The sequence below is a fragment of the Zeus faber genome (genome assembly GCF_960531495.2).
Source record: "Zeus faber genome assembly, chromosome: 14".
Lineage (NCBI taxonomy): Eukaryota > Metazoa > Chordata > Actinopteri > Zeiformes > Zeidae > Zeus > Zeus faber.
The window spans coordinates 9,342,863-9,354,470 of record NC_137200.1 but is presented as its reverse complement, the minus strand read 5'-3'; the positions used below and the strand labels follow the sequence as shown (position 1 = coordinate 9,354,470).

At 42.1% G+C, this 11,608-nt stretch overlaps 1 protein-coding gene across 1 annotated transcript; it reads right to left on the bottom strand.

Annotated features, from left to right (window-relative positions):
• Positions 1 to 1,208: 1,208 nt before the first annotated feature.
• On the bottom strand, positions 1,209 to 10,660 carry htr3a (5-hydroxytryptamine (serotonin) receptor 3A; the record flags this gene model as incomplete). The annotated part of the gene is made up of 9 exons (XM_080014217.1): positions 1,209 to 1,522; positions 2,346 to 2,597; positions 3,353 to 3,563; positions 3,705 to 3,865; positions 6,543 to 6,712; positions 7,537 to 7,646; positions 8,847 to 8,891; positions 10,096 to 10,259; positions 10,591 to 10,660. 9 exons carry the CDS (start codon positions 10,658 to 10,660, stop codon positions 1,209 to 1,211), a joined length of 1,497 nt encoding a protein of 498 aa, XP_079870343.1.
• Between the last annotated feature and the right edge of the window lie 948 nt (positions 10,661 to 11,608).

Sequence of the window (11,608 nt, the reverse complement as noted above, 5' to 3'; positions counted from 1 at the left end):
AAGAGTAGAACGAGTAGAAATAACAACATAGAACTTGTGAATAAACTTTGCACATTGTGTGTATTTGACAGTGTACATAGTGTATATCTCATATATGTCAGTATTTGCCCAATTTTATTTATGAACTTACAACTGCTATATAGTATGTGTGTGTATGTATTATATATATATATATATATACATATATATACATATAAATATATATAAATACACACATATACACATATATATATATACATTTATATATACTGTATATGCTATAAATATCAAATGAAAAATTCCTTTCATGTGCCACAGTTACTGTTGGATTTTAATCACATTCTGCTTTCATTAAAATTTTTGACTCACAGACCCCTTTGTCACAAAGGCTAGAAAGCTTTGTGGATGAGGAGAAACCGTGTTTCTATGGCTCCCTTTACTTCTCGCTATTTGTTGCTCATTGTCCAATGTCACAGACTGTGCCTTTCATTCTGAAAACTGAACACCATTCTCGCACGATTTCTGTAACAACATCCGATTTGAATAGGATTAACATTTGAATAAAGTTACATATATGCTTACATAGCTCAGCAGCATTCGACCACTCATTATATTATAGAACAGTATAATAGTTCAGTGTAATATAGATGTACCCACGTGGTGGTTGCTTGGATCCTAATTCCCACAGTACTGTAAATGTGTGCATTTGAGAATGAGAGCCCTCAAGCAGTTGTGGAGAGCTGCAAAACCCAGACATCGTAATGCCGTGAGCACCCCCCCACCAAGGCCACAATGTTAGTGACGTTTACATTAGCGATAGTATGCATTCTTAATTAAATAATTGCATTTCGTCTATTTGCTTAAATCAATTTCCCGTAATGTGAAGAAGTTTGGCATTCAAAGCGCACAGACCGTAAGACCACCGTTGTGTTGACCTTTGAAGGAGCATCAAAATGGAGAAGTCATTATTTTAGCTGTGTAAAATCACCATTTGTTATCTAATTCCGCGCGGCCAAAATAAAAATGACCACAGAAAAGAATGTAGGCTTGCAGTGTGTCGTCAGGCAGGAGTAGATATGGTCAATATTTACCATTTATAGATGGCAGCTTGCTTAGCTTGCTAAAGAACGATATTGCTTTAGCAGAGGTACTGCCTTCTTGTAGTACAATGTGCGCAGTCTCGAACCGTCACTTGTTAGTGTGAGCGCGACAACGCTGTGGCCCTTCCTTCAGGCGATCTGCCACACGGACCACAACGTGCCCAGCGTGATGCTGTAGGCTACCATGGCAACCAGGTAGACTCGAAACAGCAGTACGTCAAGCACATAGCCAACCTGCAGCCACTCCTTCGCTATGTCCCGGCACTGGTCCCTCTTCTCCAGGAAGTGGCGAATGGAGGTCACTTCCTGTAGGATGTTATGCATGACCGGCTGGGCGGGGTCCCTGGAGGGGGGCAGACCAAAGCCCAGCGGCCCCCCATCTCTTTCGCTGTTGTGATTGCCTACACGGCCAATCTCGCAAGTGTGATGAAGGGTGCATTGAGCTGTAAGACAGCAGAGTGAGTGGCTTAAAGGACACATTTTCCATTTTTCCACCCAGGCTTCATTAAAATGTTGGTTTCCATCATTTGTAACGCTTTACTATTAAGAAACAAAGCTCCTACCGCCGCCGCTATCCCACACTCATGATAGGGATGTTCTTGAACTTGTTCTAATGAACACAGAGCTGGTGTTCGGGCTGGAACTGATGAATTACATGAATTACTACAGCCTTGCAGTTTTGATCTTGCACTGCAATTATGATATCTCTTTTTTAAGAATAGTGCAAAATGCCTTTTATCGCCTTGGACTTTAAATTAGTCCTCAGTGATTGTTTTCAATTTCAGTTCCAGAAAGGTTCCCCCGCTCGCCCAACTCTTTTGCCACAATGGCCCCCGACTGCCGAGTCATTTCTTCATTTCAGGAAAAAGATTTGTTTGTTACGATCAAATTGTCCTACTATTAGTAGGCAATAATAATAATAATAATAATAATAATAATAATAATAATAATAATAAAAACAGTTATACATGCTTGTGAAGTTGTGAAGTTTGTGGAGTTTTTAGTGGTTAACAGGACGCTCTTTTTCTTCTTGTTCTTCATAGATCGCGGTATGTGCCAATGATTATTTTATTGTAAGAAGTGTGGCATGGTTGCAAAGAAGGTGGGAAACACATAAAAACAGTTACAAAACGCACCCCGCCCACGATGCCTGCATTTCCACCTGCTCTGTACCTGCCTTCCCCTGAACCTGTAACCCGTTCGCTGTACCTGAACCTGGACCCTGTACCCTGTACCCTGAACCTGACCCCGAACCTGAACCTTTACCTGTTCCTGTTCCTGTACTGTAGCTGTTCTCCTTGTAGCGCCCCGGGTCCGAGGCGTGCGAGGAGGACAGCATAGAGCAGAGATGGTGTTTGGTGTGGATGCAGAAGATGGCGGGGGCTCTCTCCAGCACCAGGCGCTTCACCCACTCCGGCACCGGGGGCTGCAAGTCCTGTTTGTGGACCAGGCGAACGATCAGCACCGTCTCCGTCAGGCTGATCACTAGCAGCGCCATGCAGACCACAAAGTACACGCCTGGACGGGAGACAGAGGAGAGAGTTTGCCCTTATTTTCAGGCATTTGAAGATAAGAAAAGAATAACCCAAGTGTCCTGTTGACTGAAACGTAAATAAATATGCATGGAAACTGCACAAATCCATCAGAGTGGTTTATTTTAACTTCGTCCGAAGCAACCATAGGGATTCTGCTTCTTTTCTGTAACTTTTGTGGATAAACATCTGAGTTATGTCTGTATGACGCATTGGACAGAAAAATACAAGAACAAAATACATTATTTGTTAGAAATAAGCTCTAAATGGCTTAGGACCAGGCTACTTTACAGAATCACTGGTCTTCTACATTCGGTCACGCGCCCTGAAGTCTTCCTCTGCTGGTTGGTCTCGAGGTCTAAATTGTTGACCCATATCTGAAGATGAGACAATAGTCATTTATTTCTATCAAATGCATTTTGCTTATTTGCTTTGCTTATATTATTACTATTTGATGGCCTTCAATTAATGTAAAGCACTTTGAGTTGCATGTTGTCTATATACAGTGCTATACGGTTGCTATTATTATTATTATTATTATTATTATTATTATTATTATTATTATTATTATTATCATTATGGACTTTGACTATCTTCATCTGAAACCGACCAATGCTTTCCCATTGCCTTAACTCTGCCAGTTATTGAGCTCACAAAAGTTTCAGTCTATTATGCTTATCAAATTAAGGTCTAACTATTATGGACAATCTGTGGTCAAGCGTAAAGCATCCTCTCAGCCACCTATCAGAGGGGTCCCGATGGCGGTGGCAGGCAGTGTGTCGGACACGATGATGAGGAAGACGGAATAGCCCAGCAGCAGAGTGACCTTGAAGGACACCCTCTCTCCGCTGTCCGGCGGCAGGTAGAAGCCCACGATGTCCATCACCATCAAGAAGATGCTCGGCAGCAGCAGGTTCACGGTGTAGAACAACGGCCGTCGCCGAATCACCACCTGGTAGGTGTTTTGTTTTTTTTCGAAGATGAAGTAGTTAGTAGTTATCTGCGGTAATTGAAATGTAAATCATTTTGCTGCAATTCCTCAGAGGATGCTAGTTTGGGAACCCCTGGTCCAACCCATGTTTCCTTAACTCACATGGAACTTCATCTCAGCGTAGTAATCGTCGTTGTCCAGGCTGAAGCACTTGTATTTGGACAGAACGTGGAGCAGCTCCCACTCTCCCTGGTTCATGAACATGCTCTTGTCCTCCCTGAGTTCATCTGGGCTGCGCATCAGGGTGATGTTGATGTCATCAACTGCAAGTGGAATGTACAAACATGGGGAACGGGTGTGAGACAGGGTTTAGACCGCTGTGAGACGGGTTTGGTTTTACTCCACTGATGATATTTTGCGCAGTAGTCGCCATTAATGGAGGTTGGTCCTGCCTGTAGGAGGGGATCAGATTTTGACTTGTCTTTATTCTTTAAGTTAGATGTCACATCTTTATTTCTATATATTTGATATTATATGAGTTATATTTGCATTTGTAGCAGGCTTGCTACGCAGGTTCAGTGGAACCAGTAAAGGAGACGCAAGGTGGTGTGGACTTCACCGGCTCGATGGGGTTTTATTAAACATAAAACTAAACGCTCTTGCTCATGCGGTGGAGCCACTGCAGTGGGGCGTGGTCCGAACAGAGGGTGAAAGGGGCAGCCCAGGAGGTAGTACCGGAGGGCGCCGACCGCCCACTCAACGGCACTGGTTTCTAGCAGAGAACTGATTTTACCTCTTCAGACGCCTTCTGTGCACTTCTTAGGTTCACTGGACCGGACCTGGAGCACCCTTTCGAGTTAAATTAGACTGCACACTTCTTCAGGTCGGCCGTGAGCCCCGCCCACCTCAGAGACTCTAACGCCACCCCCACATGCTGCATGTGCTGCCAAATGTCGTTGTGATTGATAACATCGTCCAGGTAAGCGGCAGTGTAAGCCACCGGCACCCGGTCCATGAGACGGTGAAAAGTGACTGGGGCCCCAAAAAACCCAAACGGAAGTGTGACAAACTGGTACAAACCGTACAGAGTGGAGAAAGCCGATTCTTACCTGGACTTTGGACACAAGGCTGTCTTCTAGCAGCCTTTGGTTGATCCAAGGTCGTAGAAATTTATTTGTTCCTAACTGTCAAGTAGCTTGTCGTCCCGGGGCATTCTGTATGCGTCTTTTGGCACTGCGTTCACCTTTCGGTAGTCTACACAGAACCAGACCGACCCATCGGGCTTGCCTACCAGCACAATGGGGCAACACCGATCACTTGTAGACTCCTCTATCACCCCCATGACTAGCACGGCCTCTGTCTTCTGATACGGCCAGGAACGTACTTTTATCCCCAAGGCCGTCTCCACTTGGTGGTGTATGAGCAGTGTGGCGCCGTGCAGGCAGGAGGAGACATCAGAGAAGCCTAGCCGTAATGTGGCCACCTCCGGACATTCTTACTTACTGCACAAGGGCGGAGTGGGATCGGTCGTTATTGCGGCCCCATCTCAACCCCCTCGATCACCGTGCTGGCCAGAGACACAGACACCCTCTCCCTCCACTCCTTTCGGAGGTAATGGTGGTAAAATTGAGTCGTCCCACCCCTCTCTGACCGCTCAACCTCATTATCTACGTCCCCAACCCGCCGTGTGACCACAAAGGGTCCTTGCCACTTCACAAGCTATTTTAGAGCTAGACGTGGGGAGCAACACTAACACCTTGTCTTCCGGTGCAAATTGTCTGAGTCGAGCCCCTCTGTCATATAGCCTACGCTGACGTTCCTTGGCCTGGAGCAAATTCTCCCGTGATAACTGCCCCAGAGCGTGTAGCTTTGCAGGTCCATAACATACTGAAGTTTGTTCCTACTAATGCTAGGCCCGTCTGTCCAGCTTTCCTTAATTAGATCTAGCACCCTCCGGTCTCCTGCTGAAGAGGAGTTCAAAGGGAGTACATCCTGTGGAGGCCTGAGGAACCACCCACGCCGCATTCCGACCCCCCAGCGTCCTCTAGCGCGCCCCCAGCGTCAAACCCCGGCCAATCTGTGCCAAATAATAGGGAAGTGCGACAGGCGGGAGCTCACCGCAGCGTTCATCGTATGCTTTTTCCTCTTATAACGAATTGCAAGCCACACCAACCATGCACACACCGAATCTCTGAAGAGCTGTGCCGGCGCTGGAAGGAGCCAGCGCTATGTTCTGCAGACCGAGGCTTAACCACAGCCCCCCGTCCGCCACAGTACTTCATTTGCCGATTTACTGTTTTAACTACATCAGTGGTCTAGGCTAAGGATCCAAATTTGTCCTTAGTTAATAAATCACGATTCAAGATTTGAACCATTCAAATTCATTGTACAAAGTTTCAAAAGATTGTGCGGTCATCCAAGATGGTTTTTGTGCACCGTGCACCTTTCATGTGGAAAAATTGTGGAGGAAGTGTCAATCAGATAAGATATAGACATTTAAAGAAACGGGCGTATATACCCCACACGGTCCACTTCGAATGGACCAACAACCCAATTTTGGGTCAGGACCCAACAGTTGAGAGCCACTGACCTATAAGCTTGTTGATTTATTTTATCTGCACATTTATTATCTCGTCACTTTATATTTTCACGTACGCTCGGCAGGCATAATCGTTTTGATAAACCCACTTGGCTCTAGCACATTCCACGACGCAGCGCACTCTGCTCCTGTCGAATTTGCCAAAGATTTCATGTCTGCAAAAGATTCCAGCGAGATCGCCAGCCGACTGTATCGTTTTGTGCGTTCGCTCTGCCGGTACACATGTTGATGGAACTGAAAGAGAAATTAGGAGCGCTTGCTTTCATGCAAACGATCCCCCCCCCGACGAAAATGCAACGTGAGGTATAAATCGAGGCGGCCGATTGTAAGAGCGCCGCCCTGCGACGATCTCAGTCAATCCGCACGTTGGCTTCCGGAACGTCAGTAAACAATTGACCTACTGGTGTGGAGCCAGCTCTGAAAGGTGAGGCTGCAGTTCTGCACGTCGAATGGGAAGTTGTAGATGTTGAGGGTGCAGGCGGTCACAACCTGGATGGGCTTGTAGTTGCGCACCAGTCCGTCGTGCGTGACATACACGTAGGGGATGTCCGGGGACTTGCCCACATCCACACTAAAGGGATCAAAGAGAGTAAAACGAGGAGAGGAAAGAAAAAGGCACATGGTATGTTCCGTCAAGTCAGAAATGCAACAGTTAAAGAACAAGATCGATCATAAATAACGCAGCCGGATAACGACAGCACCATTCAGTCATCGTTCGGACCAGACAAACTTGGGTCAAAACCCGCACTCAGGAAAAACCGGTCGATGCATTTGGCGTAATTCATATTGAAAGTGACTTGCTCTTTGATTTCCACCCAAATAAATCATTTTGGACGGACTGAAATGATTCTCGGGAGAATTCCGGTCACAATTTAGAGCTCAACCGACTCCTCTGACACGCGTCCATCGTTCAGGAAGTAGGCCCTGTCGTTCACCGTGCGTTGCACCAGCTGAATCACACGGACCGCGAGTCGGAAAAGGGAACGAATCTTTACTGAACGACCCGTCAAGAACCGAATCTCAAAGAAGAGTTGAACCTTTCATGGCTGCTCGCGGTGCACCAGTCCGCTGCCGGACTGGTGCACGTTGCGCTACACGTGAGAGGCTCTTAACTAGCCCTTCACACTGAACCCACACTTCATCCGTCTACAATAAACTGCCATGTAGGGTGCGTGGAGAGTAAAATTTGGCTACACAAATATTCAATTTAACCCAAACGTGGCTGACGAACAGTGTGAATCTAAAAATTGTATAAAAAAAAAATAAATTAAAAGGAAATTAAAACCATCAAAAAAAAAAAAGTAATTTGGCTGTGGAGTCTTTGCATCCTTTGCAGTTCCTCCCGCTGAGCCTTTACTGCCTACAACAACAACAACAACAAAAACAATAACTTACAACTCGTAGATAAGTATGTCGGGCACCCACACGTTGGATGTGGGTATGGACACTTGTTTGACTTCATCAAAGTCCTCAGGGTTCCAGACCAGGAATTCATCAGTCCAGGCCTACAACACAACAGACCAAATGTACTCATGTCATCTGAATTCCTTACATAAGATAAATTAACCAGGTGAATAAGCAAAGGTAACAATAAACCTTTGACGCTGCACTCCAGTCTCTTTTCAGGAAATTGACAAAAACAAAACCTAGTCCGACAAATTACATATTACAAATGATACCATTCAATACGGGGGATTATTTTGATTGGATATTATGGAATATTGTAATTGATATTGTATAACATTGCCCATACTATATTTGCTGTGATAAAATATATTCCACCATATCTGGTCCTAAAACAGTGGTAAAGCACATTTTTGAAGTATCTGTACTTATTTAAGTATATTTCATTTTGTAACCCCTCAAAATACGTTTCAAAGCAAATATCGCTTTCTTACAAAGTCACGTTACTTTAAATATCAGGATACATCTGTATATCATGCACCACCTGCACTGTTCATGGTGAGTTGTAGTACCTAGATACTTCTACTTAGTGAAAATGTCAATGTTGTACTTTTACCTTCACTAGAGCAGTGGCGGTATAGGTCCCAGTGGCTCAATGAGATATGCTCAATGTAGGAGGATTTAAGAACTTGAGGGTTCAATGCCCAGTGCGCTTTTGAAAGGCGCCACCCGATGGTGCATTTAAAGGAGACCAGGGCAGAGCATGAACCTACCTTTCAAGCACTGGTTCAAGTCATCGTCCTTTAGAACGGAGGTTTCTTTAATCAGACGATTGGAGGAGATGACCTGTCTCCACTCAGTAAGACTCAGTGGCTCAAAGAGATAAGCTGCTGGAAGCTGGCGAGTTCAGAGTCGGATGCCGAGAGCGTTTCAAAGGCAGCACCATCACGTCGCCTTCACGCTCAGGCATGGTCTCCACACGCTTTTAAACACGCCCTGATGCCACCTTTCAAAAGCACAACCAGCATAAGACCCTGAACTTTGAGCCAGTGAGACTTCCTGAATTGAGTCAGGTCATCTCCTCCGATCATCCGACTGAAGAAACCTCCGTTCTAAAGAATGAGGACTTGACCCTGTGATGGCAGCACTAAAAGGCAGCGTCTGAACCAATCATACTACAAAGTCCTGCTGAGTTCTGATGCCCCTTTGGTCAAAAAGGTGTGAAGTGCCTTCTACAATAGAGAAAACAGTGGATAGATCGATTTTTATTTCATGAATGAGTGAAGGAATTTGCCTGTTACCTGTCTATACCATATGTAAGTGGTCAAGACCTGGTTCTTTTCATCCTGCAATGAGACAATATAATCCAATTAGTCATATAACAAGAAAAAAAAACGATAATGAAAAAAAGACACAATAATAATAATAATAATAATAATAATGCAGGATTAAACGTTTGCCCTAAAGGACTGCATTTAAGCACAGTGAGAAGTTGCAGCAGAGTGGTAAGGTTCTCAATAGTAAAGCGTTCAGTGACAGTACAATAGTTATTGACAGACATTTTCATATTATGAGAGGCAACATCGAAATCACAATCACAATCAGAATAGTCTTTATTGCCAAGTAAGTTTATACAAACAAGGAATTTGTCTTGGTGTTTGGTGCATACACGAAACATAAATGTAAAACAATAAGCGATATATCAGTGAAATATATAAGAATATGTAAAATAAGGCTTTTTTTTTATAAAGCTGTACAGTTGTGCAGGAATGTGCAAATATTCAGTATAAAGTGTAACAGTATGTGCAATGTTCGCGGATAATGATGGATGGATGGATGGATAATCACGGATCATGAATTTAAATACAAACCTTGTAGGCCTAGATTTTGTGTATAAATAATATCTATACATATATATACATATACATATATATATATATATATATATAGTATAGCAAAGTTGGCCTCATAATTACAAATGAATATCTAAAATCGGACAATATATATATATATATATATATATATATATATATATATATATATATATATATATATATATATATATATATATATATAGTGCTGGGGAGTAGTGAACTACATATAATTAAACTAGTAGTTTAATTACATTTTACAGCAGCTTGTTGGTAGTTCAACTGCATTCATATTTGAATAGCGATTCAAGTAGTTAAATTACTTTTTTGCCATTTTTTGTGTAGTTAACTACTGAAACTATGAATAATTTTGAAATTTTTTTTTTTTTAATTCTGAAACTACAAACAATTTTGGAACATATAGCAAAGTTGGCCTTTATAATTACAAAGAGCATGACTACCCAAATTCTGACAATTTTTAACATTACAATTGTTTTCCAAAAGAAAATGCCTACTTTAACATACTGTGCATTTAGAATCTGAGAAAATAAAATGCAGTTTTGGGGGCTAGATACTCAAGGCACACCGAACAATTTAGATTTTTTATTTTTTTTTTTCAATTCTTAAAATACAAACAATTTATATACATATCAAAAATGTTCTGGGCACATAAACTCACCACGTTGAGAATGGAGTAGATCATGAGGTCGATGGCCACCGTGGTGGAGGTGCGCCAGTCCCTCACGGGTCTCACTCCCCTCTTGTAGCCGGCGCTGAGATGCTCGGAGAGCCGCACCAGGGAGGCGTTGGAGAACCTCCCGGAGCCGCCGCTCGGCTTCTTCACTACAAGAAATCATTTATTTTTTTTAGTATGATTTTTTTTTAATTATTATTCATATTATTATTAACACCAATGAAAATATTATTATAAATAATAATAATAATAATAATAATAATAATGGGAATAATAATAATAATAATAATAATAATAATAATAATAATAATAATAATAATAATAATAATAATTATTATTATTATTATTATTATTATTATTATTATTATTATTATAACAATTATAATAATTATAATTATCATTATAATTATAATGATAATTATATGAATAATAATGTGAATAACGGAGAAAGGCTAATAAAGTCCAGATTGACGCTCTTACCGGTGCAGGCCCGCACGGTTCCCTCGACGCACAGCAGAGCCAGCGCCGTCCCCAGTGCCCAAAAGCTCATTGTGTCCGTTCGCTTCGATTCTTTTTTTTTTTTTTTTTGGGATTTGCCTCTTCCCCCGCAGTCCGCGTGTTATAGGACACAAGATGCTCTGCACCCTCCACTTCCGTCCCTTTGCTGTGGATCTGGGAAGGGAGGGGGACTGGATCCGCGGTCCCTGTCCACGCTGACGTATCGAGGGTGGGGTCCGGTGCCGTTGCCAACTCTGTGACTTTTCTTTTTTTGTGCTCATCACCCATGACAGCAGTCAGGTACACTTTGATTTTGAAGAGATGAAGAAAGAGCAAAATAAATAATAATTAAAAAAAAAAAAAAAAAAAGGAATGAAGGAAAAAAGTTTAAAAAAAAAGTTCAAAGTCTATCATTTACTATGAAAACACAGAGAAATCATGAGATGTTATTCTAAATTTTACGAATCTCGCAAACGCAAAGCGTTACAGATATAAAGCAAAGAAATAACCTTTGTTAAACCTTTCCAAGTTTTGAATCATATAGTTTCATCATATTTTCAATTATGTTACCTTTATATCGTGTTTTTCCTTGTTCGTGCATGTTCATAGAATAGGCCTGATTTGTATTGTTGTATTTTTCTAATTTTTCACTGTTTTTTTTGGGGTGGGGGGCATGAAGGATTTTAAAGGTGGCTCTTAAGTTGTTTCAAAGAAAATGGTCTAAATGGTCAAAATACCACAATGGCTCATGTGTCATGTGCCAATTGAGTCACAATTTAGCATGACTATTTTACTTAGCATGATGATTTCTCCTCTTTCTTTCCCTTTCTAGTATTGTATTTTTTCCTCTTTTTCTTATTAATTTGTGTGCATTCTTTCTTTCTTTCTTTCTTTCTTTCATTCTTTCTTTCTTTCTTTCTTCTTCCCTCCTTGTTTATTTCTACCTTGTGCTGCATGCGTTATACAAATATTATTTTAGCCTATTTTGGATTGAATGTGA